The 26,998-nt window shown below is 37.0% G+C and overlaps 1 protein-coding gene across 2 annotated transcripts; it reads right to left on the reverse strand.

Moving 5' to 3' along the window:
- Window positions 1-2,012: 2,012 nt before the first annotated feature.
- On the reverse strand, window positions 2,013-22,605 carry LOC107870952 (probable protein S-acyltransferase 12). 2 transcript variants are annotated; one of them, XM_016717665.2, is made up of 7 exons: window positions 22,154-22,605; window positions 15,748-16,000; window positions 15,135-15,226; window positions 3,074-3,200; window positions 2,907-2,992; window positions 2,683-2,748; window positions 2,013-2,341 (listed from the first exon to the last, which is right to left on the reverse strand). In XM_016717665.2, the coding sequence occupies exons 1-7, from the start codon at window positions 22,340-22,342 to the stop codon at window positions 2,225-2,227; spliced, it is 930 nt and encodes a 309-aa protein (XP_016573151.1). In that variant the 5' UTR covers window positions 22,343-22,605; the 3' UTR covers window positions 2,013-2,224. The 2 variants fall into 2 exon arrangements, with proteins under 2 accessions (XP_016573151.1, XP_016573152.1); XM_016717666.2 differs by lacking the exon at window positions 2,683-2,748 and having other exon boundaries at window positions 22,154-22,577.
- Between the last annotated feature and the right edge of the window lie 4,393 nt (window positions 22,606-26,998).

Here is a 26,998-nt window from a genome sequence, read left to right on the forward strand (position 1 = left end):
GAGGAGCAACCCGCTGCAACTCTTCATTACCATTCCATGAGTACATATATCGTTTATGTTTTGCAAAGTTCCGTCACATCTTTGAGTGAAAGTCAATGATTTTTATAGAATACATAAAGTTGTACCTATACCCTCGGGTTTTGTTATCTTTCATTGTCGAGACAATGGAGACTAGAAACAGTGGTACGAGCTCAACTTCGACTACTTCAACTTTACCTTTGATGAGCCTACTATAGTACCTATGGATGAAAATCCATTTTGTTTCATTCTTTTGCATAATTGGGTTATACTTGTATCTTATGTACGTGGAGGTTCTACAACAGTAATGTGGAAGCCACAACATGTCTAGAGTCTTTAATGACCTTTTCATATATTTCATATGTTATGAGACCTTTGATGTCATACTTGTGATTCCATATGTATATGGTTAGGCCGATGTGTCATGTGATTCCAATATGTTATGAGACCTTTCATATCATACCTGTGATTCCATATGTATATGGTTAGGCCGATGTGTAGTGTGATTCCAGTTTCAAAATTGTCAAACCTTTGTCATCATGAAGACGTACATTCTTATGAGTTGGGTAGAAATGTTATCGTTCCTTGAAAAGTTTTAAGATATAGAGTTCCTATCACGTGCTCATTCAGAATTGGAACGTGGCCAACTAGTGTCAAAAGAAAGGATTTAATTATCTTGACAAGTCTCATCCTTTCATGATTAGATAAGCAACTAGAATTCAATTTTGAATAGAAACTTGATTCGAACATTCTTGATACTCTCGTATAAACATTCCTGATGCGACGTCATATAGAGTTCCTGCAGAATTCAACTTCACCGAGTTCATGTTGTAGACAGAAGAGGCAATCGTTACACCATTCATGCAAGCCATTACTTATGCAACAAGGATTCTTGACCACGGGGCTGAGGCCAAAGCCAAAGTAGGGGTTGACCACCAACCGGGACTGCAAAAATGCTAAGGGCGCCCAAATTTGTTGAGATAATAGAGAAAAAGCATCTCCACCCTATACTCAGGATGGACTGAATGAGAAAGGCAAAGCTGCTGAGGAAAGCTTACTCATGGCCTCACAGGGAAGTAATCATATAGAAATCCTCCGGCACGGAGATGAGAGGCGCTACAGAGAAGAGAGAACGTAAGTGAACAAACACAACGTACATTAGAGGCTAAAGTTACCCTGTGCTGTCGTTCTTCATACACTACAATCAAATACGGATCGCACCATTGGGGCATCTTAAAAACTTAGGCTCGCACTATCAGGTTCATGATGATGAACTAGAAAAAATATATCTCTGTTACAACCTTAGAAAAACCGCACCCCAAAAGCTAATTCTACTTATGAGAGAGAGCCCAAGGCAATAAATAGCCCACAATACTTTTTAGTACCGATGTGGGACTTTGTAATGAATCATAACAAACCACCACGCTCCGCATCCGTCGTCCTCGACGGCTCCACTCCGGATAGCTTTCACTCTACTTATGTAGGTAGCTCTTTCCCAGGAAACCCTTTTCAAGTCAGACAGCTCCCCGAAATGCGTTGAGGCGCAGCAGTTGACTGGACATAGGGGTAAAGCACTTTTTCGGTGCGGGCCGCGAGAGCGGTACCAAATCGAGGCAAATACTAGGTATGACCTTAAAATTACAAAAAGAGGGGTCAAAGTTGGCTAGTGAGAATCGAGAGGAAAACAGCCCAGCTTTCACTCTACTTATGTAGGTAGCTCTTTTCCAGGTAGCCCTTTCCGAGTCAGGTGCCCCGGTGCCTCGATGCTAAACATCGTTAGCCCCGACCGAACACTGCCATACCGACGTCACCACCCCAGGCATGATGGGCGCAAAGGTTGATGGGTGGCTCTAATACCACTGTTACAACCTTAAGAGAACCGCACCCCAAAAGCTAGCTCTTAAGGTGGGAAAGCCCAAGGCTATAAATACCCCCACAACAATACTTTGAGTACTGATGTGCGACTTTGCAATGGATCATAACAATTTCAGATATTACCACAACAACAAATTGGGCTATCATACAAAGAAAATATTTCAGAATTATGTTACATAACATTTACATATTAAGATAAATAAATACAACCTGCTCCTAGTGTAAATTTGAAATTTCAATCAACCAATTGATGGTGTAATAGGTAACTGCCTACTCTAGCATCTGCAGTTGCATCGTTTGAGGTATAATGATCACACCCCTATATAAGAACTCATTCTACAGCATTTGAACGTGTCGGGAACTCCATTCCATGTAGTGCTGGTATGTTCTCCAAATCTTTCGTCGAGAATAATGGGAAAAACCATAATGCCTTATTTGCGCCAAAAACCTTTAGAAAGCAAAAAAAAAACATTAGAAACCAATATTGGTTAAACCAAGCTATTCTCGGCAATTGGCCTTGAACAAGAGTTCCAAGGATGCCAATTACTAACAAAATCATCAACTGTACAGATTATATTGTACTCACTTAATAACCAGACTCTCAAATCATAAATATTCACGGTCTTAAAAATTACTAGCTTTCCCCGTCCCGGGCACCCTCTGTCTAATTTTTGATTCCAGGAAAATAATATCTTTCTGTTTTAAAAATTAGCATTGCTCCTTTCAAGTGCTTGCTCAGAAGCACAAAAAATATGCATGGAAGTAACGGAAGAGCTGTTGCATTTGAACCTGTTCAAAATTCCTTTTCAAGCCCAAGTCATACTTCCACTGCACAGTTTTTTTCTTCTCATAAACCTAAAAGACAGAAAATAATGTGAAACCATTAAAGGGAACATATTTGATTGTTTTCCTTGTTTTCTTATCCACCTCTTGTCAATTTATTCCATGAGTTGAAGAAGAAGCATTAAAATTGACATATAATGGACAATAGTCAATTACAAGGTTTGACATACCTCCACCGAAGTGGTGTTGCTTGAGAGCAGAGATGCATGCATAATTACAAAGCAGAGAAGACTGAGTGAAAAGGCTAAATTCAAAACTGCATGAAGGTCAAATTCGTAAGAAACAAGGAGACCATAACAATCAAGACTAAGTCACGAAGATGGTAGGTGCTGTTTACCAAAGACTAGAAATATGACTGCAATATTGCCTGGTGATAATGAATGATTCTTGGCTTGCTGAAAGAATTTTACAAAACTGGGAAGCAGAACCACAGTGTCCAACGTTGTTGTCAAAAATGTGTACACCTGCAAAGATACTCAAAACGCACAAACTTAGAAAAGCAAAAGATAGACAGCTTACAGAGTAGTAACTGTTAAAACCACAGAAACCAAACATTATATCATCTAAGACTCATTTTTGGAATAAGTAGGAAGGAAATTTTGCAATAAGAATATCATCCGAGACTCATTCAAATCCAGCACAAACGAGTGACAGACACAAGCTGACTCGTAGCCAAATCCAACACAAACAAATGACAATATGCGTATTCCATGTCATTTTAATATATCAAATTAGACACACATGTTACTCTATTTTGACATGTACCTCTGAGTTTTGACACAAGTCCAGAAAGAAGAAACCAGGATGACAATACCAAGGGCAAAACATGAATTTTGGAAGGAACTAGGGGGTTCTTCTGCGATAAATAATAGAAACTGATAGAAACAATTCCATAGCCATATCACTAAGAACTCAAAGCCATAGCATATATAAGAAGAAAGAAAACGCAAAAAGTGTTGTTTAGCTTCCATTGCTCAACTCCATCAATCGTAATATTGAGAGGTCATAATGTTCATATGTTTTTTTCATTTTATACTACTCCCTCCATTTTAATTTATGTGACAATTTTTCTTTTGAGTCTGTTTCAAAAAGAATAACATAATTCTAAATTTGAAAACAATTAACTTTACACTTCCCACAATATCCTTGATGAGAAGCTGCACAACCACATGAATGTTGTGGTATATTTAAGACCAGAAGTCAAAAAATTTCATAGCCACAAAAACGTTATGGCATGCATAAGACCAGAAGTCTTAAAAGACTTCTTTTTGTTTCTTAAACTTTGTCGCAATGCAAACTATGTAATATAAATTGAAACAGGGTATTTATTATGACCTTGGATGCATCTTTTTAATGCTTAACACATAAATTATTAATAGATATTAATCTATGTACCTATAGATTGATTGAGATGGTTGATAAATAAGTAAAGAAAACTAATGAGAGGACTATTCCGTTAAGGATAGTGCAAAGAAGTGAGACAATGAAAATCATTTGCACATACAATCAAAAATTAAATTCTAAGAAGATACGAAATACTTTATTCAAGGAAATCCCAAATGATCAACAGATCCTTATCGAGATCTAAATAGACATGTGGGTGAACCAGTGTTTTGGACGGCGAAAGGAGACAAGAGGCAACAAGGCCCGCCTCGCCACGCGGCGAGGCGATCGCCTTTTGAAAGTGCGGCGACAATTAATACAAAAAAATTAAAATAATTAATTGCAAATATAAATGATCAAAATTTCAAAAGCACTAATATATTAGGAAATATTTCAAGTCAAAAATTAAAAATAGATAGTAGAGGGATACTATCTATCTACTAGTAGATTGAGACGCCATTGAAATTGTTGTTAATGATCAAGTCATCAAACAATTACGATATTAGTTAGTATATTATATAATTATAAGTTATAAAAATAGATATTTTAACATATTGTTTACTGTCTGTTACAGACTTAAAAGCTACAGTAATAGTGTAATACAGTGTGCAGAAAAAAAAAGGAGAGAAAAAGAGGAAGAAATAGAAGAAGAAAATCAAAGGAAGAAGAGAAAAGAGGAAGAAAAAAGAAATCAATACAAGACTACCAGTTGAGTCGCCAGAGTAAGAAGAAGAAGAAAGAAGAAAAAAAATAAGAGAAACCATGTTGCCGGAGTGCTACAAAGTTGCCAGAGTAGCCGCCGCCGGTGGTCGAAATCATAGTCGCACTTGTGACTTGCCTTAGGTCGCAACCACAGTCGCCAAGCAAGTAAGACAGTCAAACCAAAATAGGAAAATAAGAACAAAAATTAACTTTTATCGCTAAAACCCTAATTTTTTTTAAAAAAATAAAAAGGCGACGCCATTATCGCCTCGCCATGTCGCCAACCTTGCCTAGGTGTCGCCTTTCGTAGGTCGCAGCGTCACGAAGGCTTGTGGCGACTATGCCTCGCCTCACTATGGGCGACGTGGAGAGCGTCATTGATAACACTAGGGTGAACATAGTGATGTTTGTGATCAAGCACATGGAAGATCTGCCTATGACACTAGAAATGAATAAAAACATACTTCCTTTGTCCCATTTTAAGTGAAGGTGTTTGACTACACGCAGACGAGAAAGAAAGAAATACTCCTGAAAATTCTAGTCTTAGAACATGCCATGACATTTATGTGACCATAATATCATGTCACGAAGGTAAAATGAAGTTTATAAGTCAAATTGTTTCTAAATATAAAAAGGTGTCATTCTTCTAGGGAAGAATAATATTTTAGAGTTTTCCTCAATTTGTGCTTTTCGTTAAAACTGCACCAACTCTAAAGAGAGGGAATCACACTTGATAACAAAACAATTGAAAGTAGCCTAAGAGAAACTAAATTCATCCTTATCAGAAAAGTGATTGTACCACACATAACACTACATACTTACATCAAGAAAAGCACTAACCACCCCCACATAGACAAATACTTCTAGATGTGAAGCAAACAAGTACATGGAAAAAAAAAATGAAAGAAGCTACACACAATTGAGAAGTTGGTGGAGAATAAGAGGTACAAATGAAATAGCATTTAAAGGCAAGCTATTGAAAGAGGAAGCAAGAGACAAAAAAGCTAATTTAAATACTCACAGGGAGAAAATGACAAGTTGAAATAAGAAAATAGCAAGTGAAGTTCTAGCTGTGTCTTAAGATATATCAACTTATCACAAGAACAAGCCGGAAGAACGAGGAATGCAAGTAGGCAGTAGCAGTTAAAGCCAAAAAAAAAAGGTGGTATAAGAAGTCCCCAATCTACAAGATAAAGAAACCTTTAAAGAGAACAAGAGAGCTACGAAACTTAAAAAAAATGGACAAGCCTTACATGAGTTGTATCAAAAGCTATGGCGATAAGGGGAAAATGTATAAACTAGTATGACCAAAAAAAGGTATGTTGAAGCAAAGTCATCATGATGACTATGAGAGTGAAAAAAATCCTATGGCAAAAAAATCCTATGGCTCAAATCAGATCCTTATAGAGGTCTAGAAATTCAGAGGAGATGGTTGTGGTAGCAAAGCTAAGCAAATTACTAAGTATTATATCAAAGATGAAAAGACATCAATGGCCGGGAAAACTCAACCTTTGTCACAATGTAATGATTAAAAGAGATATGTTAGGTTGTGGAGCCTGATTAATATGTAACGTACTGTTATATATTAATGTACCTTTTATTCTCATTCTCTGTGTAATTGTACATACTCCAAGTCATTAATATAAATAGTCTGTCCGCCGTGGAGGTTACCCATAGGTGTTACCACGAAATTAATTCTCTCTCTCTCCTAAAGAACTCTCTCTCTAGTTTTCTTCATCCTCTCCACAGATTTAGTGTGTGTGAACTGCTAATCGATCCTAACAACTGGTATCAAAGCTTGGGAGATTTATCACGATCACTGAAGATGGAAGGATCGAAGTTTGGAATTGAGAAGTTTGATGGATCCGATTTCGGTTTCTGGAAGATGCAAATCGAAGACTATCTGTACCAGAAAGATCTTCACAAACCCTTGACCAGGGTGAAGCCGGAGTCCATGAAGGAGGAGAACTGGAAGCTCAAGGATCAACAGGCTCTAGGGCTGATCCGGTTGACTTTGTCGAGAAACATGACGTTCAACATCGTCAAGGAGAAAACCACGTCCGATCTGTTGAAGGCACTATCAAATATGTACGAAAAGCCATCTGCGATGAACAAGGTATATTTGATGCATAGATTGTTCAATTTACAGCCTGAGAATGGATTTGTTGCTGATCATACAAACGAGTTCAATATGATTGTTAGTCAACTGTGTCCTGTGGATATTAATTTCGAAGATGAAATTAAAGCACTGATTTTGATGTCATCTCTGCCCGAGTCTTGGGATACTGTTGTTGCTACGATTAGCAGTTCCCGTGGATCTGAGAAACTGAAGTTTGATGAAATTCGATATGTTGTTCTTAGCGAAAGCATTCGCAAACGAGAAATTAGAGAATCATCTGGTAGTGCTCTCAGTGTTGACCGAAAGGGGAAAGACCAATCGAGGGGTCAGAATACATATGACAGATCAAAATCGAAGAATCGTGGAAAATCTCCACAAAAATCCAACATGACATGTTGGAATTGTGGAGAGAAAGGACACTTTTAGACAGAGCGCAAGAAACCCAAGAAGAAAAAGAATCGGAAATCTAGAGATGATAATGATTCTATTAATTCAGCAAAAGACATTGGGGATGCTCTAATCCTTAGTGTGGACAGCCCGATTGAATCCTGGATATTGGATTCTAGTGCATCTTTTCATTCATTTCCTAGCAAGGAATTGTTCCAAAACTTCAAGTCTGAAAATTTTGGAAAGGTGTATCTTGCTGACAACAAGCCATTGGCGATTGAAGGAAAGGGGGCTCTGCATAAAAACTCCAGCAGGAAACCAGTAGACATTGAAGGATGTCAGATATATTCCTGGTCTCAAGAAGAATCTGATCTCTGTTGGTCAGTTGGATAGCACAGGCTACGCAGCAGAGTTTGGGAGAGGTTCGTGGAAGATTGTGAAGGGTGCTATGGTTGTAGCACGTGGCACAAAATCTGGAACTTTGCACACCACTGCAGGGTGTATAAAAATGGTTGTTGTTGCTGAGGGTGCTTCCGGTTCATGTCTGTGGCACAACAGACTTAGACACATGAGTACCAAAGGAATGAAGATGCTGCAAAAGGAGCTTTAGAGGGACTGAAATATGTTGATATAGGTCTTTGTGAGAGTTGTGTTATGGGTAAACAGACGCGAGTAAGCTTCACAAAGACTGCGAGAGAGCTGAAGCAAGTACGGCTGGAAATGGTCCATACAGACGTTTGGGGACCATCTCCTGTTTCATCACTTGGTGGATCCAGATTCTATGTCACCTTCATTGATGATTTCAGTAGGAAGGTATGGGTTTACTTCTTGAAACATAAGTCAGATGTGTTTGCTACTTTTAAGAGGTAGAAAGCTGAAGTTGAAAATCAGACTGGCTTGAAAATCAAATGCCTGAGGTCTGATAATGGAGGAGAATATGACAAGTCAGAATTCAAACAATTCTGTGCAGCTGAGGGAATCAGATTGATGAGGACAGCTCCCGGGAAGGCAAGGCAGAATGGAGTTGCTGAAAGGATGAACAGAACATTAAATGAGCATGCAAGGAGCATGAGGATACACTGTGGGTTGCCTAAGACGTTTCGGGCAGATGCTGTGAGCACAGCTGCATACTTGATCAACAGGGGACCATTAGTTCCTCCGGGGTTCAAGATTCCTGAAGAAGAATGGACAGGAAAAAAGCTCAAGTATTCTCACTTGGGAACCTTTGATTGCACTGCTTATGTTCATGCTGATCCAGAGAAGAGAGATAAGCTTGATGCTAAAGCTATAAAGTGCTACTTTATAGGTTATAGTTCTGACATGTTCAGGTACAGGTTTTGGGATGACAGGAACAAGAAAATCCTAAGACATTGTGATGTGACATTTGATGAAAATGTCTTGTACAAGGACAGAGAACAAAAGGTTCAAGAAACTACAAAGCAAGTGGGAGTTAAGCTTGAGTTGCCGAAGAGTACACCCAAAGATGTTGCAGCAGATACTCAACAAACTCCAGAGACTATCGTTAAGGAACTAGAGGTGGAACAAGTGACACCTGAGCAGGCTGAGAGGAGATCATCAAGGACCATTAGAGCACCAGATAGGTATTCACCATCATTACATTATCTGTTGCTGACTAATGAAGGGGAACCAGAGTCTGTTGCTGAGGTCCTGCAGGTGGAGGATTCAAAGCAAGCCATGGATGATGAGATAAGCTCACTTGAGAAGAATAACACGTGGATGTTGACTGAGTTACCTGCAGGGAAGAGAGCCTTATTGAACAAGTGGGTGTTCAGAATCAAGGCAGAACCAAATGGCAAAAGAAGGTTCAAGGCTCGGTTGGTAGTTAAAGGATATTCACAAAGGAAAGGTATTGTTATGCTGAAATATTTACTCCTGTTGTGAAATTAACTACTATCCGAATTTTATTGAGCATTGTTGCATCGAGAATTTGCATCTTGAACAAATGGATGTAAAGACTGCGTTTTTACATGAAGATTTGGACAAGGAAATCTATATGCAACAGCCAGAGGGGTTTGTAGTTTCAGGCAAGGAACACATGGTCTACAAGCTCAATAGGAGCTTGTATGGGCTGAAGCAAGCACCTAGACAGTGGTACAAGAAGTTTGACTCCTTTATGAGTAAGAGTAGCTTCCGCAGGAGTGAAAAGGATCAGTGTTGCTACTTCAAGAAATACACTGATTCTTATGTATTTTTACTCTTGTATGTGGATGATAGGTTGATTGCAGGATCCAGTATGAAGGAGAAAAACTCTCTAAAGGCAAGCCTGTCTTCTGAGTTTGAGATGAAAGATTTAGGTGCAGCGAAGCAGATTCTTGGGATGAGGATTTCTCGGGATAGATCTGTTGGCACTTTGAATCTATCCTAAGAGCAGTATGTCGAGAAAGTGCTGGCCAGATTCAGAGTTAATGATGCTAAACCTAGGACTACTCCATTGGCAAATCACATAAAATTGTCAAAGGAGCAGTCACCGAAGACGGCTCAGGAGCGGGAACACATGACACTTCTTCCATATGCTTTTGCAGTTGGGAGTCTGATGTATGCTATGGTCTGCACTAGACCTGACATAGCACATGCAGTGGGAGTTGTTAACAGGTACATGGCAAACCTCGGGAAAGAGCATTGGGAAGCTATGAAGTGGCTTCTAAGATATCTGAAAGGTACATCCAGTACTTCACTTTGTTTTGGCAATGGTGAAGTGATTCTGCAAGGTTTTGTTGATGCTGATCTTAGTAGGGATGTGGACTCAAGCATGAGCACTTCCGGATACATTTACACCGTAGGTAGTATAGCAGTAAGTTGGATGTCCAGGCTTCAGAAGTGCATTGCTCTTTCATCTACTGAGGCTAAGTATGTGGCAATAGCTGAAGCTGGAAAGGAGATGATATGGCTGGCAGATTATCCGGAAGAACTGGGCAAGAAGCAACTTAAAAAGATTCTTTACACAGATAACCAGAGTGCCATATAGTTGGTGAAGAACCCGGTCTATCGTTCAAAGACGAAGCACACTAGAAGACGGTACCATTTCACTCGCAGGGCAGTGGAAGAGAGTGATATGTAACTGGAAAAGATAGAGGGTGCAAAGAATCCAGTAGACATGTTGACTAAATGTGTTGATATTGGTAAACTAAGGTTGTGCAAAACCTTAGTTGGCTTTCTGTAGTTGTGTCTACAGATGTTGTGGTGTGGCGAACATATTGATGATGGAGGAATATTTTTTATTTTTTTGAGAATGTAATTCTTGGATGACAGAATCAGTCTCCAAGTGGGAGAATTGTTAGGTTGTGGAGTCTGATTAATATGTGATGTACTGTTATATATTAATGTTCACGCGGAGCCCCCCACCCAAAGGTGGGGTTCAGGAGCCCCAACCCAAATTTTAGGTTGTACCTTTTATTCTCATTCTCTGTGTAATTGTACATACTCCAAGTCATTAATATAAATAGCCTGTCCGCCGTGGAGATTATCCACGGGTGTTACCACGAAATTAATTCTCTCTCTCTCCTAAAGAACTCTCTAGTTTTCTTCATCCTCTCCACAGATTTAGTGTGTGTGAACTGCTAATCGATCCTAACAAGATATTCAAAGGTGCGCAAACTCTTGTGTCACTAATTTTAAATGTCCTAAAAAAAATTTGGGAAAGGATGATAGACCACATAAAGCTTAGAAACATTCAAAGAATAAAGAGCTATTTGGGTTTATACTCAGGTACTATATCTTGTAAAGAATATTGATGAAAATTTTTAAAGAATAGAAGTCAGTGTTGTGAAAGGCACTTGCCTTAGGGCCCTGGCGAGAGGCGAGGCAAGACAATGCCTTGTGACCTATTACTGGCAAGGCGAAGCAATCTCGCAAAGGCAAGAAATGGCGAGAGGCGACGTAGCGAGGAAGGTGACAATGGCATTACCTTTTGTTATTTTCTTAAAAAAAAAACTGACATCAGTTTAAAAGTTAAAAGACAATATTAAGGTGTTATTTGCACAATGCCACAAACCGCGACTCTCTTCTTCAAAGTTCAAACTATAGGCGACTTTTAGAGTTTTAGTATTGCCTATCTCATGAATTATTGAATCATTCAAGTTCTAGAATATTAGTATCTACTATCTACTATTGCTAGTGAGATTTTGGTTATTTATATATGCCATTAAATATTTTAATTTTTCTGTATTGATTGGCGCCTCAGTTCAAAAAGGCAAGTGCCACTCGCCTCGACGCAAGGCAGACCCTTGTCACCTTTCGCCGTCCAAAACACTGATAGAAGGATATTCACGTGATAGTCATAGACTCGGAAATAAGTTAGTAAAGCATCAAAGAATAACCATCTGGTTGTTGCTTCAGAAAGAAGAAAAGCATATCGAATATACAAATGCAATAAAGCGTATGAAAAAAAGTGGTGACTAGTGTGAGAATAGTGGAAACAAATACAAGAGATTTCCTTATTCCCCTACTTGCTTACTTTATTTATGGAACTAATAGCACACACGATAAATTTACCCAGTGCAAGCCATTTGAAGATAATTTTATGTTGATCGACAAAACTAGCCAACGAGTCAATAAAAAATTGTAACCATGGAGAAGAACCCTAGAAAACTAGGGTTTTAAGATACTAAAAGTATGACATGATATATGCTGCAACCTGCAAGTTTAGTCCCCATATAAGCACGGAGAAGTGAGCTGATGTGATTATGGTATCTAACTGTAGATAATTCAAACATCTGCACCCGATCTTCTCGGAGAATGTAATGGTAACACATAGAAGTCCTATGCAAACAATATTATATGAGGGTGAATATTGGGTCATTAAGGCCCAAAGTATCCCCCAGTTAAGGGTTGTAAAATTACCAATGTCAAATTAGATGTGTGATCACACATGACTGGACTGGATTAGAATGCTTACATCAGATAGACGGTGCAGATAAAACAAATAAAGATAAAACATTAGAATATACTTCAGACGATTTGGCTTCTTCATAGACATACAAATGCACCAATATAGTTGATAATGCTTAAGGTACTAAAAGTGAACAAAGTGAACCTAAAATTTAATGGAAGAAAATTATCTTAAAAGATCTACAATCTCTAGAAATGAATGCCCCTAAGAACAGCAGTCAATATAGACAGTGCAGATAGAACAAATAAAGATAAAACATTAGAATATACTTCAGACGATTTGGCTTCTTCATAGACATACAAATGCGCCAATATAGTTGATAATGCTTAAGGTACTAAAAGTGGACAAAGTGAACCTAAAATTTAATGGAAGAAAATTATCTTAAAAGATCTACAATCTCTAGAAATGAATGCCCCTAAGAACAGCAGTCAGAAGGGAAAAAGGATGTATATAGATACCAACCACTTGAGATTAACGACAAACAATTGTTGCTCCTACACTAAGAATAAGTCATTTGTTTACCAAAGCCTTTTGGCCTAGCAAGAGAATTATATTTCAGTAATTTGCAAATGCGTGAGTGATTTGAGGTGCATTGCACCTCAGTGATGTTATCAGAGCTTAATTAGTCTTGTTTTGAGGACTTCTTGTGTGCTTAATGAGTAATTTTCGGTATAAATAAGCATCTAAGTGTTATGTAAATTTAATGTTCAAGGTGTGTTTCAAACAAGTTTGGAATCAATTTGATCACTTAGAGTTTAGACGAGAAAACTAGTGTTACTACCTTGAGCTATGTGTTGTTCTAGTTGATCTCGATGGATTCTAGTGTGTAATGAGTTACTAAGGGTATTGATTGTGTAATTATGTGTGGAATAACTTGTTTATAGTGTTTAATGTTCAGTTGAAACAAACCAAGAGACAAAACACTAAGTTAAATATCAAAGGGACAAAACTAGTACTCTTAGCTTAAGTTACTAGTTCATCGTCTGGGATTGTATGTTGTGCTGAGCTCTAAATCGTGGTGTTTGATGCTATAGGATGCTTGGTGAGTTGATCATGATGATATATGGATGATACACAAGCTGGAAATCAATTGGAAACAACATCACAAGGCTTGAAATGGATGGACAAACACTTGGGACAAGATTGACCAAAAATGGATGTTTTGGAGTCATTGGCGTGCCACGGACCTTAGGCACCACGTTAGGACCGTGCCACGTCCTTGGGGGCATCTTAAATAATCAATTCCAGTAGCTCACTACGATTAGGGCGTGCCATGGACCTTAGGCACAATGATAAGGGCGTGGTACGGCCCTATGTCAAAAATGACAGTGTCGGTCCTAGTATAAATAGGACACTTAGTTGTTATGTTTCACACCTTGGACGGACTTTAAGGGAGGCTGGAGAAAACTTCAATTAGGATTTTTCTTCCATTACTTTGGTTTGTTTATGGATTTTAACATGTATTCATTCATTGTGATTACGATTACATCCATGATCGGCTAAACACCCTTTTCCGGGGTTAAGGCCAAGAACATGAGTATTATAGTTATGAATTGATTTGGTTTGGTTGTTTATCACATTTGGTTGTTTATTTATCCTTGTTATTTTAAGGCTTCGTGACCTTTAGAATACATACATAATCACATTGCAAACTCGAAAGGAGGAACAAGAGGATAGAACCTGGGATACATAGAATAGAATTGTAATCTTCCAATTGAATGAAGTTATAATTTGCACTTAGGATAGGAATATACCTATGTGTTCCATTTGGTTCAAGTACGGCATGAAATATGAACGTATTTGAATTAGTTCTCGCATCCCCGCTCAACGATGTTGTTGTGGGGCTAATTTAGATGATTAGAGGTTCAGAAGGCCATAGTCATAGTATAGACCCCATGAACCAACAACCAAGATAATTAACCTAACCAATGAAGTTTTATAACGTAAGCATGATTGTTCGTAGTGCCTTAATCCTGGTTTCTCTCCATTGTTGTTCAAGAACCTTTAGTTTACCGCATTGGTAAATTTACACTTAGTTTACTCTCAAATAATTTTGTGGTTACGTTAGCACTGAGTTAATCTTAATAGTTGGACTAGTTTGGAATAGTTGTTAACACAAGTCTCTCAGGGATCGATACTTGGCTTGTAAAAGGCCACTATATTACTTGGTGAGACTACTTAGTGAACCTTTACTTATTATTTGAAAGGTGTGAGATATAGTGAAACTCTGCTTTTTTTATTGGAAAAAATATGTGAGATTAAGAGAACCCCGACTTTTAGAGAAAGACCTAATCTGCCTTAAAAGGACAAAGTATTACTCGTATTGAAAAGGACTAAGCCCAAATGAGCAGAATGGATATAGGGTGTCATATGATCAACTCCAAAATGGGGAATCACAATTGATTCAATGACATAAATTGTCTTCTATTTACTGATTCACGTGGTCAGACAAACACTCAATTTAAGTTGCCATATCGTATCTTCAATCCTCATGCTCAAAAGTCAAGAGAGCTGTTAAAGAAAGCAGCATTACTTTTTCACACCAAATTCATGAAAAGGTCTCAAAGTCAATTTAGGTCACCAAGTTGGTAGTAGGCAAAAACATGTAGAGGAAACAGAAAATCCCAAAATGGATATAAGAAAGTGGTTCAAACTTGCATCAACTTTCTATTTAAGATTACTTTGAAGACAACTTAATGAATTAAACAATTATATCAACAATGACAACAAATAATAGCAAGAAGAAGAAGAAGGCTTTAGATTCCACATATTTAGGACATGATCATTTTCAGGACCTCTATTCACAGGCAAGAAAAGACAGCAGGTATGTATCTTCTTAATTTTTCTGCAAAAAGCATTACAAAACTAAGCAAAAATATTATAAAACTAACTCCATACCACAAAGAGGAGAAAAAACTTGTAGTTGCGAGCCCCTACACAATTGACAACCCATATGCAGTGGTGATCCATCTTAAGAACACATCTTTGACCTGCAGGACAAAACAGAATTTTCAGTTCAGCAGATATTAGTTTTTGGTCGTATAAGTTCATAACTGCTGCAAATTTAGACATGCCACAAATAGTCATAGAACAAAAGTCTTAGGGATAAAATAATGCAAATAATCATGCAACACTTCTAAGACATGGTAAAGAGAAATCGAAATCACCATGCGTACACTTTGACAGGAGGAATGTTCAATGATAATTGAGAAGAGAAATGAAGACGAAAATAGACCTTTCATCTCACACCAAATATGCCAGATAAGGACTAAGATAAAGATCCTAGGGTGTACTGCTCCAGGACATCCTATTCCTTGGGGCTAGAGGTGGAAAAGGATAAAACGGTTAAAATATGCATAGTATAAAAGAGCATGGGTGAATCATACAACTCATTTACAAAAATCCATTTACCCATTTTATCACCTATAATTCCACTGACGGAAAGAGGAAAACTTTATCTATGCAATCATAGTTTGGGTATAAGAAAATAGTTAATTAGACTTGTACGTACAAACAGAACAATGATGACAACGTGGTGGCTTGCCCTTTTGGCATTTACTGCAATAGCCTTTAGATTGTGACTGTCTTCTTTCTATCTCATCAGTTGATAATGTTGGAGTAGGAGGCTGGATTGATGCATAATCAGACAAAGCAACTGAGTTACCCTCCTCTATGTTCTGCTCTGATACTAGTTTCCAGTTTTCAGGGACACAACCAGGGTCCTGACTTACTACCTTAATATAGCTCCACATTAGCATTACAAGCTGCAAGATGAATTACAATTTTATATTAGGCTTGTTAAATCCAAATGCTGGATTGATGGTAACAACCCTCCAAATAAAATGATGCGTCTTCTAGGAAGTTTCCTGAGAAAATTGAAGGAAAGGTGTTTTTTATGTCTTGAATGAAGGATTAGTGACATTGACCAACTTAAAAGGTCAAACATAATTAAAAAACTTGATTAAGTTAATTGTGGACTTGATTAATATTTTCAAAACTTTCTAATCTTTTCAAAAATACAAATCAACCCACACCCGTCTCCTCCAAATCAATCGTCTCTCTCCTCTCTCTCGACAGTCTCTCTCAACTCTCTCCCAACCAACAGTTCTGCAAAATTTCACCTTTCAAGCTTCGGCGACAAATAGCTGGGCGAGATCCTTTTCGACTTTCAACCGTCAATCGACGTGAAGAAACATGGGAACTTGAGCCAACTTCTCCAGCGTCGTCCCATTTCTTCTTTCACAAGTAAAAAATTATGACTTGAGTCAACTTCTCTTCTAGTATTGGTTAACAATTTCAATATTTCTTGCTTAAATTTGAAATGTGGACTGAATAAAACCCTAATTTCTGGCATTTCTTCTCTACTCTTTCCGTGGTGAAATATAATTTTTTGTTGTTATTGTAGTTCTTGTTGTCGAACTGTTGATTCGATTTGTTGGTGATTTTTGGTCACTGTTGATGTTTTTAGTGTGCGTGTATTGTGTTGGTGTTGCTGGGTTGATTTGTTGTTTTTCTTGATAAAAATGGTGACGCAACAGATTAACAATTTGACGCAACAGATTGACCATCTGACGCAACAGATTAACCATCTGTTCCAACCCCTGTGATAGTCATTGGGATGCAGTTGTTCGTATTTTGTGATATATTAAGTCATCTCCAAGTAAAGGGCTACTCTTCAAGGATCGAGGCCATGAGAATATCATTGGATATACAAATAATGATTAGGTAGGATCACCCTCTAATAGACGTTCTACATCCAAATATTGTGTTTTAATAGGAGGTAATTTGATTTCCTGGAAGAGTAAGAAACAGAGTGTGATTGCTCTATCTAGGGCAGAAGCAGAATATCGAGCAATGGCTGGAGCAACTTGTGAGCTAGTTTGGATCAAACAGTTGTTAAGAGAACTAAAATTTGGAGAAATCGATAAGAACTTGTATATGATAATCAAGCGGTCCTTCATATCGCATCAAATCCAGTGTTTCATGAGATGACCAAGCACATAGAGATTGACTGTCACTTGTAGAGAAAAGATACTCTCAGGAGATAATGTTACAAAATTTGTGAAGTCAAGTAATCAACTTGCGGATATCTTCACTAAGTTCCTCACCCGTCCTCGTCTTGATTACATTTGTAACAAACTAGGTACATATGACTTGTATGCACCAGCTTGAGGGGGAGTGTTAGAATATGAGTAGGGATAGGAATAGCATATAGAATCCTACTTGAAAAGGGATCAGAACGTAGTGTCTATAGATATGGCCTCAATGGGACTCTCTATCTTCTTGGGTAGATAATCGATCGTCTTTCATTTGGATAGTGAGTAGTTTTTATAATAATAATGTAATTGCATAATTCAAATAATATTTTTCTCTATTATTTCTCACAGTTATAAAGGAGTAAGAACAGCTCAGCAAAGCTTTGTTACGTACTTGCATACTGCAGACTGCAGGTTCTGAGATCAGTGAACTGGATGGGAATTCTCAGACATGAATGCAAGCACACTATAGACAGTTCATTAAAGCCGTTGAATGCTTCAGGGTTTAGCAAGTATGCTAAGCATTTACAACATTGCTGTATTCTTTATCTCTGTGAGCAGTACTGAAATATAATTTCAAACTTCACTCCACATATTCTCTGACACTTGATAAGGAAGTCGGTGGTTGTCTACCTCATGCTTGAGTCATTCAAGTAGTCACTACTCTTGCAAATGATATGCAAGACTTTGACTAGTTACTAATATCTAAGATAATCAGAACTGGCATGAAAGAAAAACTTAAAGGACCTAATTTAACCACTTGATCAAATATCTCCAACCCTTGACTGCAAAAATTGCATATTGCAAAACATAACATCTCTTCCAATCTCAACTTGATCTATACCCTTCCTTTACAGCTTGTAGGAAGATAATGCCCGACTCCCGCTCAATGGTAAATGTTCCCAAGTATATCTTTCAATCCATTTTCCTTTGATGGATTATCATTCAAATATGTCTTGGTTGATAAATTTAAAAAATTATCTTGATTGATATCTTTAATACATGGCAAACAGAAAAAGTCTTTCATATCTGCAAATTCGGATGTCACAGATTATTTAACTCTACACATAACAACCAAAGGTTTTAGTAATAGCAACAACCAGCACCACCTTACTGCTGCATAAGTACAAAAGATGCATGTAAAGGAACTGAGTTATGTAATTTTTTGGGACAACATTTATGCTTTGTATATAAAAATCTTAACCTTCTCAAAGAAAAAAGATGTGCATAGCCGCTGCAGAAATATTTTTAAGGTTCTACACCACATAGCAATTGTGTACAACCACTTGTACTTCAAGCTATATACAAATTCCATTTTGCCTTCAGGATATACCTTTGATTATTTTCCCAAAAGATCCATAAGACAGTCTAGAACTTGATTCATATCTTCTTTATCTCCTGATAGTCTACCTTCCCACGCAACACCAAAAAAATTATTGTACTCCCACAAAATAGACCCCTATAAGTGAGTACTTGTTTCGAATTGATTCTAGATAATATACCAGACAGTTTATTATATAAGAATTTAGCTACTACACACCCCCTTACTTCATTTAAAAATAAAAAAAAAATTAGCTACAAGAGACACCCTTACTTCATCAAAAGAAAAAAAAAAGAATTTAGCTACTAGAGATAAGGTGAATTTAGAAAATAATTTATCGTAAGTTGTTCAATAACTGAAATAACCTAAAGGCTGAGATTTCAAATGATGACAGTCAGGAAGAATTCTATTAACCTAAACATATTGAACAAATAACACTCTAACATATAACTAAATTTATTCTCTAGACTTTCGACATGCCCTGCAAATTCAAGGTAGTAAAGCAACTTGAGTTTGCACGTCAAAACCGAAAAACCAAGTCAAGTAAGCCGCAAAAAGTTATTGTTGAAGGAACAATCATATGCAATCTGCATAACAGCGCCTGAACATTGCCATTGGAACAGTGTACACAATGGTTTCAAAGGCAAAAAGCATAAAAAGCCCTAAACTCTGATGGCTTTACACACTTTAGTGAAGAAAGGCTCAAATGAAGATAAAGTAAAAATATATATGCAATACTCCCTCTATTCCATGTTATAGAGCACTGTTCTCCCAAAAAGGAATAACAGATTTCTATATTTGGTATTTCTTTAACTTTGAACGTCAAATTTACCCTCAATGACATGCTCTTATTGCCACAGAAATTGTCAAGACACATTTGAACCCACAAGTTCTGAAGGTACTTTTGGTATGTGTGGGAAGTCTTTCTTTGTAAATTTCGTATCCAATCAGACACTGACACATAACATAACACAGAGGGAGTACTATAAATATCGTACTGAGGAAAAAACCACTATGACACCTTCAAGAATATTCTGAATAAATAAATTAAAAGAAACATTAACGAAGTGTCCTATATGAAGTAATTTGTCATATGCCAGTAGTATCCTAGCCAGTTTGGACGGCCCTCAACTATTCCATCAGGCATCCCCCACTAGCAAAGGTACGAGTAAGATTTACCATCAAGGCTTTGATGGTTAGGCACCCAAGAGCATTGGCCTAGTGGTCAATGAAACTGGAATGACTATAGGTTACCAGGATTCAAATCCTGGTAAAAGCAAAAACGTTAGGTGATTTTTTCTCATCTATCTAAACGTCTTCATAACTGAAAGGCATTGGGGAAGTAGGGAAAAAAAGATGATTAGTATGCTCAAATTACGGCTGACATTGATAACACCTCAGTAAAAGCCTATATTCCGTTGATTATTCTATTTCAGATAAGCATTATCAACATTATCAACGGCTATCCTACCAAAGCGACCAACCTTACTAGCAGTTTTAGTTTTCAAATCATCTTCCACCATTCATACTACTTGAGGCTGTTAGGGAGTCATAGAAGAATTTAACTATAAAATTGCCATCCCTTTGCTGAGACCACAATGTAGCATCTAATTCTTATATGTTGTCTTTACCTCATCTATTCCTTCAGCAGTGAGGAAAAACATTCAATTTCCCAGTCATTGCAGGCTCTCCTAGAACAGCTTTTCGAATCATTTTGGCTTTACATTGAGCTACAGATGCTTAGGTGCTTCAATGGTTGTTACTGTGCTACTGTACCAGAAGGATCCTGAACCTGCTTTTCTGGAGAGGTATTATCCAGCCAAGAGACATCACATTTTATCGAACTACAACTGCAAATAAACGAAGATCAATTGATTCCACATGATGGGAAAACTATCGGATGTCTTTTATATAGCCCCATTATTTCTCATGAGAATCTAGACGCATTAAAGTCAACACCCAAGGTATAACTATAATCCTTCTAGAAAAGGCTCAAAGCAAGTCTTTCTGTTCAGTTCAAGCATTTCCTCCATGTTGATTGTTGAAAAATAATAAATAATATTTGAGATCAACTGAGATAGAGTGAGAACCACATACAATGTCTTTAGAGAACCACCATCATTAATCTCATAGAATTATGATTCCTCCACTTCTACTAATGGGAATATACTCCCATTTTCATGGTAAAATTTGCCCAATGAATCTCTCTTACTCCTCCACCTAAGATCTTTGATCCTTTTGCTTCTAGCTTTCAATTTTATCTCCATTTGTCAACAATTAGGTGTGGCCTTCCTCTACTTGTATCACTACATACATGTAGTTGACATCGAATTCTAGTTTCTTCAATTCTTTCTATTCATAATCCAACATACACTTTCTTTGAGTATCAAGCCGCCTATTCATAATCCAACATACACTTTCTTTGAGTATCAAGCCGCCTCAAAATAAACATCCACATTCATTTTAAAGAAACTTCTATTTCATATTATAGAGCACCAAAGGAAACATATATTAGCAAACTTTAATGCAATAACCCATTTAACCTTTCTTAAATCAGTACTAATCAAAGGGAGTTATCCAATTTGATGCGAAAGATAACACAAACTGTCACATGGTCTCACTGCTCCACTTCAAGAAATTTTTTTTCTTCATACTATTTCAGAATAGCAAAGAAGTTATTTGTCACCCCAACATGTTCTTGTTAATGGCAAAGAGTAAACATTGGTTCTTTGGTCCAAGTAGCAGAGTCGTGTTAGTTTAATTTGAGATGGAGATAGGAAGAAGTACAACATGAATAGCTATAAGATCTCTTTTCTCTTAGCGACAAAGTACATATACTGTAGCACCAGATTCCCTAATTGACACCAATCAAGTAAATATGAATAGCTATAAGATCTCTTTCCCCCTTACTTTTCCGACTCTTTGGCTCTTCATCCACCACTCTATTTATCATATTCACTCTTTCCACACTACCTTCCAATTCATTACGAATTTCTTCTTTATTAGTACTCCCTCCATTTCAATTTGTTTGTCCTACATTCCTTTTTAATCCGATTCAAAATAAATGTTTATTTCCTTTTTCGGCAACCTTTAATCCCGACTTTCCACATGACATGAGACCACAATCGGTAGATTTGATGTATCGTGAGTTTAAGATCATAAGATTTAAAAGTCTTCTTTACGGTCTTAAATTGAACATAGGGAGTAGCATTTTCCATTGTAAAGCAAAATGCACAGAGACTTAGTCATCTATCAATGTACTTCTTATGAACGAGTCCAACTACAACATATGCTCATAGCAGGAAAAGCAAAAAGAAAGTTATCTCCCCTCCATCCCAATTTATGTGATATTGTTTGACTTGGCACGGAGTTTAAGAAAGAAAGACTTTTGACACTTGTGATACATAAATGTTTGTGTGGCTACAAATCATCCCATTAAAGATGAAATTCACATTTTAAAGTTAAATTGTTACTATCAAATAGAGGAGCAACATTTCATTTTGAGTAAATAGAGAATGAATAAGAAACGAGAAATTAAAAAGCTGAAGATGAGAACTTACAAGGATATGGAAGGTGATAATAATGATGAAAGACAAGAAAGAAGTGAATCCACCATCACGGAGATGAGGAGCCCAAGTAAGAACGACGACAGCATCATAAGAAAGTGCGACAATTGCAAGAACAATAAGGATCATGAAATAGCCGAGGACTTTGATTCCAGAACACAGCCTAAAAGGATTGAGATCCATTGTAGGAGAGGGAGTAGTTCGAGGCAGAAGTAGACCCAGCGAGAAGGACGTCCTTCTGGGTCGAGCTGGAAAGAAGCGTCTCCAGATATGGGAAGCCAGCTCGATAGAATGAGAATGCCGGCCGGTTACTGCACAAGTAGTACTGCGGCACGAGACTTGCAACCAGAGGCAGACTCAGGATGGGGACCTCTGGATACCAAGTAAACGTATCAAGGGGGCGAAGTTATTTTTTACTCAGATGCATGCCTTTGTCAAAACATAATGTGGTGAACAGAAGTTAAATGTTAATTAAAATAAGTGTATGTTTAATTTTGATACTTTTAATATAGCTAAGAATAATATTTATATATCCTTTGCTGAATTTTTAACTCCGTCACTGTTTATCAATTAAATTAATCAAATTATTCATTATTTGATATATAAGACAATTAACCAACCAGTTAATTAAGAATATAATAATAAAATGACAAAATTTGATCTTTTAATAATATTATTAATATTATAATATAATATTCATAATTTATTTAAATGGTAGAACGTACGCCTGTTGCCTTGTTTTAGTCAATAATGCGATCGAACCCATGATCGATGGACAACAAAAGTGCCGCCACTTGCACTAGATAGTGCTTTAATATTATGGGTGGCAGATTTAATATTTGATTACATCAGTATTAAAAAAACAAATGTGATTGAACACACGATCGATGGACAGCAAATTTAATATTTGATTACATCAATATTAAAAAAAAAACAAATTCTGTAAACTGGGATTAAAAAAACAAATGTGATCAAACACACGATCGATGGAAAGCAGATTTAATATTTGACTACATCAGTACTAAAAAAACAAATTATGTAAATTGGGATCGAACACACAACCTAACAAATGCCGCAAATTGGGTTCGAACACATGACCTATGGACAACAAAAGTGACACTTTGCCACTTGCACTAGATAATGTTTTGGTATTATGAGTGGCAGATTTAATATTTGACTATATCAGTATATATATACCTATATACCTAAAGTTTTCATCGAAATTTGCGAGCGGCGTGCCACCCCACGACAATGAATAGATCCGTCCCTGCTTGCAAAATGTTCGATCACCTGCCTCTGCCGGTCTTCAGTTTACACTTTATTTGAATGGTGGTTTGCCATGTTTGATACAAGTAGTACACTACATTGCAATGTTTAGATTGATTGCTTGGAATAACAATTTTTTATTTGATTTGATAGGTAAGTTTATTAAAATACTCTTAATTATTCTAAATTTTAAATTTATCAATAATTTTTAATTAAATAATTTTTTTGTATAAATTTATCACAAATCATGTCTTGTTAATATATTAAGTTGTTAAATTCATCAAATTTTAACAAAATTAAAATTTTATATTCATGAAATAAAATTTCATGGATGCAAACTTGAGTTGTATAGGAACAAACACAGTAAGAAGAATGAACTATTTGTAGCGCTAAACTTTTGAATTTTCAATTATTGTTAAGAATAAGATCTGATTTAGGGACAAAAAAAAAATGTAACTACATTTGAAATGTACAGTAAGACATTAAATTTTGATGAACTAGTGGATTCACTAATTAGATCAGAAATGTTTATACACTAGCAATTTACGCACACACTCTCGACGAATCTTTGTGAAATGGCAGTTCTTATCATTCAAATCATTATACAGAATGGCAAGATTCATTTCAGAAACAAGTTTAGGTTAGATGTTAAGTTCAATACAGTTACCAAGCTTAAGATACACTAGGATTGTTAAGTAATGTCAAATATCTCAAATCTGAGGAACTGCTAGTATTAGAAATCAACTTACTATTTAGACAATGCAAAGTAGAACAAATAACCAGTGAAAATATAACAAGAAAAAGTAATTTGCTGAGAGCTGTGCGTATAAGCACATGAATCAAGTAATCAATCACAAAGATCTTCAATTGTTGGTAAACATCTGTCACCTAATGACTTCATTAATATCAAAGAACCAATCTTTATTGAAAATCCTAGTTCCACCACTGTTCCCTACGAAGTAAGGCTTTCAAATCTCGTGACCTTCAACTTACACACAGTAAATTTGAAATAATATCGCTTTCTGTACACTAAAACTCAGTATCTTACCTATAGAAACCTTTCCTATTGTAAAGGTAACTAAAAGCGACTGTTAACTTTATTCCAACCAACTTAACACTCAAGGAACCTCTTTGATTATTCAAATGACCATGTTCAATATCAAGATCATCATTACAAGCATCATTACTAACTTGGAAATTCTCAAACATACCATTCTCATGTTCAAGTAGTGAACTAGTTTTAAGAGCAAGTTAATCATTATTCACAACCAAAAAGTTACTAAGGAAAGAGGTATGCACTTGCAAACCCAAAACCACTTCACAAGACACTAAATCACAATATTTTGAGTTCAAGAAAGTGTTGAGAGTAGCAAGGTCACCTCGGGTAAGGCTTGGGCAGTCCACTTTTTTGGAGCTCTCGGTCAAGGGAGTCTCTAGTTCATTTAGCATGCTTTCATGTGGAACTCCTTTTGGATCCTTCTTGGTTATTATTTCATCTTGTACCTGCACATAAGAAGAATCAAAGCTAGGTAAAATGCTAGCTTTTGGGTTAGGAAGTAACAAGGCACATTTGTGGGCAAGTCTCATAATCAAATTTGTTTTTCCCTTTCCAAGCTCATAATCCGAAGCCTCACCTTCCTTTTCCTTCTTTTTTTTTCTCATCTAACTTCTTGGTTTTCTCTTGGATTTCATTCACACTAGATGGTGGAAAAGGTAGAAGAGTAAACTTTTGGCCATCATGATCAAATGTGTACCTATTAGACTTTCTATCATGTGTAGTGTGCCTATCAAATTGCCAAGGCCTTTCCAATAATATGTGACATGCTTGCATAGGGATTACATCACACAATACTTTATCATGATAATTCTCTACTTTGAATCTAATCACACATTGTCGTTTGACTTTCAATTCGTTATACTTGTTTAACCATTGAAGCTTGTAGGGATTCGGGTGAGGGATAGTGGATAATTTGAAGTGGTCAACCAAGGTGACACTAACAATATTCACACAAATTCTACTATCTATGATTATGGAACTTATACTTTCTTTAATAAGGCACTTGGTATGAAACAATTCTCTCTTTGATCATCCAAGACCTTACTAAACAAAGTCCTTCTCATTATATAACTAGGGACATTACATTCCCCTTCACAAGGCAACACTTCTTCTTCTTCACTACCCTCACCTTGAGTCTCAGGTTCTACACACTCTCCATCTTGAGAATTTTCATCATTCTCCTTGATTTCCAACTCAACTTATTCACCAAGATAGTACAACTTCCCCTCTTTTAGGATTACATTACGCCAGTTAGGACACTCACTTGCCTTATGACCCCACCCTTGACACTTGAAATATTATAAACCCTTAGAATGAGAAGTAGAAGTTGGTTTACCTTAAAGCTTTGGAAAATGGTGTTGGACAACCTTGTTCATGACTTGAGAAGGAGCAATAGATGCCAAGGCCATGCGCTTTTCTTTGGACCAATCCGAGGAGGTGTAGGGAGCCTTTGGTTTGTATTTTTCCTTATTGTCATTCTCAATTTCCATAGCCGCTTAGAAGATTTCAAACACGATTTCAAACTTATGAAGAGTCATACAAGAAGATATGTCTTTGTTCAACCCCATCTTGAATCGAATGATGTCATGATGAACTTCTTTGCCTCTATGATCAAGTTTCAAGATGAGTTGTTGAAACTCATCATAATAGGCCATGACACTCTTTCTTCCTTACCTCAAGTTGTAAAGTTTGTCAAAAAGCTCATGTCTATAGTGTTCTGAAACATACCTCTCTCTCATAATTCTCTCAACTCCTCCCAAGGGGGTGGTTGGCCACTAATCAACACATTACCAAATCTCTTAGTGTAATCCCATCATGTGTTTGCATAGCCTTTAAAGTGTACAATGGAATAACAACTTTTTTTCCTCGATTAAGTCATTCACTTAGAAGAACTTTTCACAAGAAGATTCCCAAGCTAAGTACACCTCAGGATCACTTTCACCCTTGAAGATTGGAATGCCAACTTTGATTCAGTTTATACCAATGTCTTGGGTTGTTTGATGATCAACATGGCCATGCCTTGCCTCTTGCCCTTGGAATCTACCATAATGCCCTCTTTGATTATTTCTTGCCCTTATTTCATCCTTAAACTAATAGCCATCATGGTGAACATCATAACCTTCTTGCTCTCCTCTACCATAATCTTCAATTTAGATGGGTGGGTTTCAAATTTGGGGTCTTTGGAGAGGTGGGTTTGGTCTTTGATTATTTGATACTTGAACTTGTGGCATGGATGTGGCAGGGAGTAAGGTATTTGATCCAAGGGATTTGGCATTTGGTAAGTAGCATTTTGTAGAGGTATTTGGTTATGTGGAAAAGTTGGTCTTTGGTCAAAGGGATTTGGAACTTGTAGGTTCGGATTTGGTAGTGGATTTTGAGTTTCAAGTCCCTCTTGTTGGACTTGGTTCATATGGGGATGTTGTGGCCTTTGTAGGTTTTGGTTAAGAGAGGTTTGGGCATGGTTTAGGGGCTAGTTTTGTAGAACTCTTGGAGGGTATAGCATTTGGTGGAGAGTT

This window comes from Capsicum annuum, chromosome 5, assembly GCF_002878395.1.
Source record: "Capsicum annuum cultivar UCD-10X-F1 chromosome 5, UCD10Xv1.1, whole genome shotgun sequence".
NCBI classification, from domain to species: domain Eukaryota; kingdom Viridiplantae; phylum Streptophyta; class Magnoliopsida; order Solanales; family Solanaceae; genus Capsicum; species Capsicum annuum.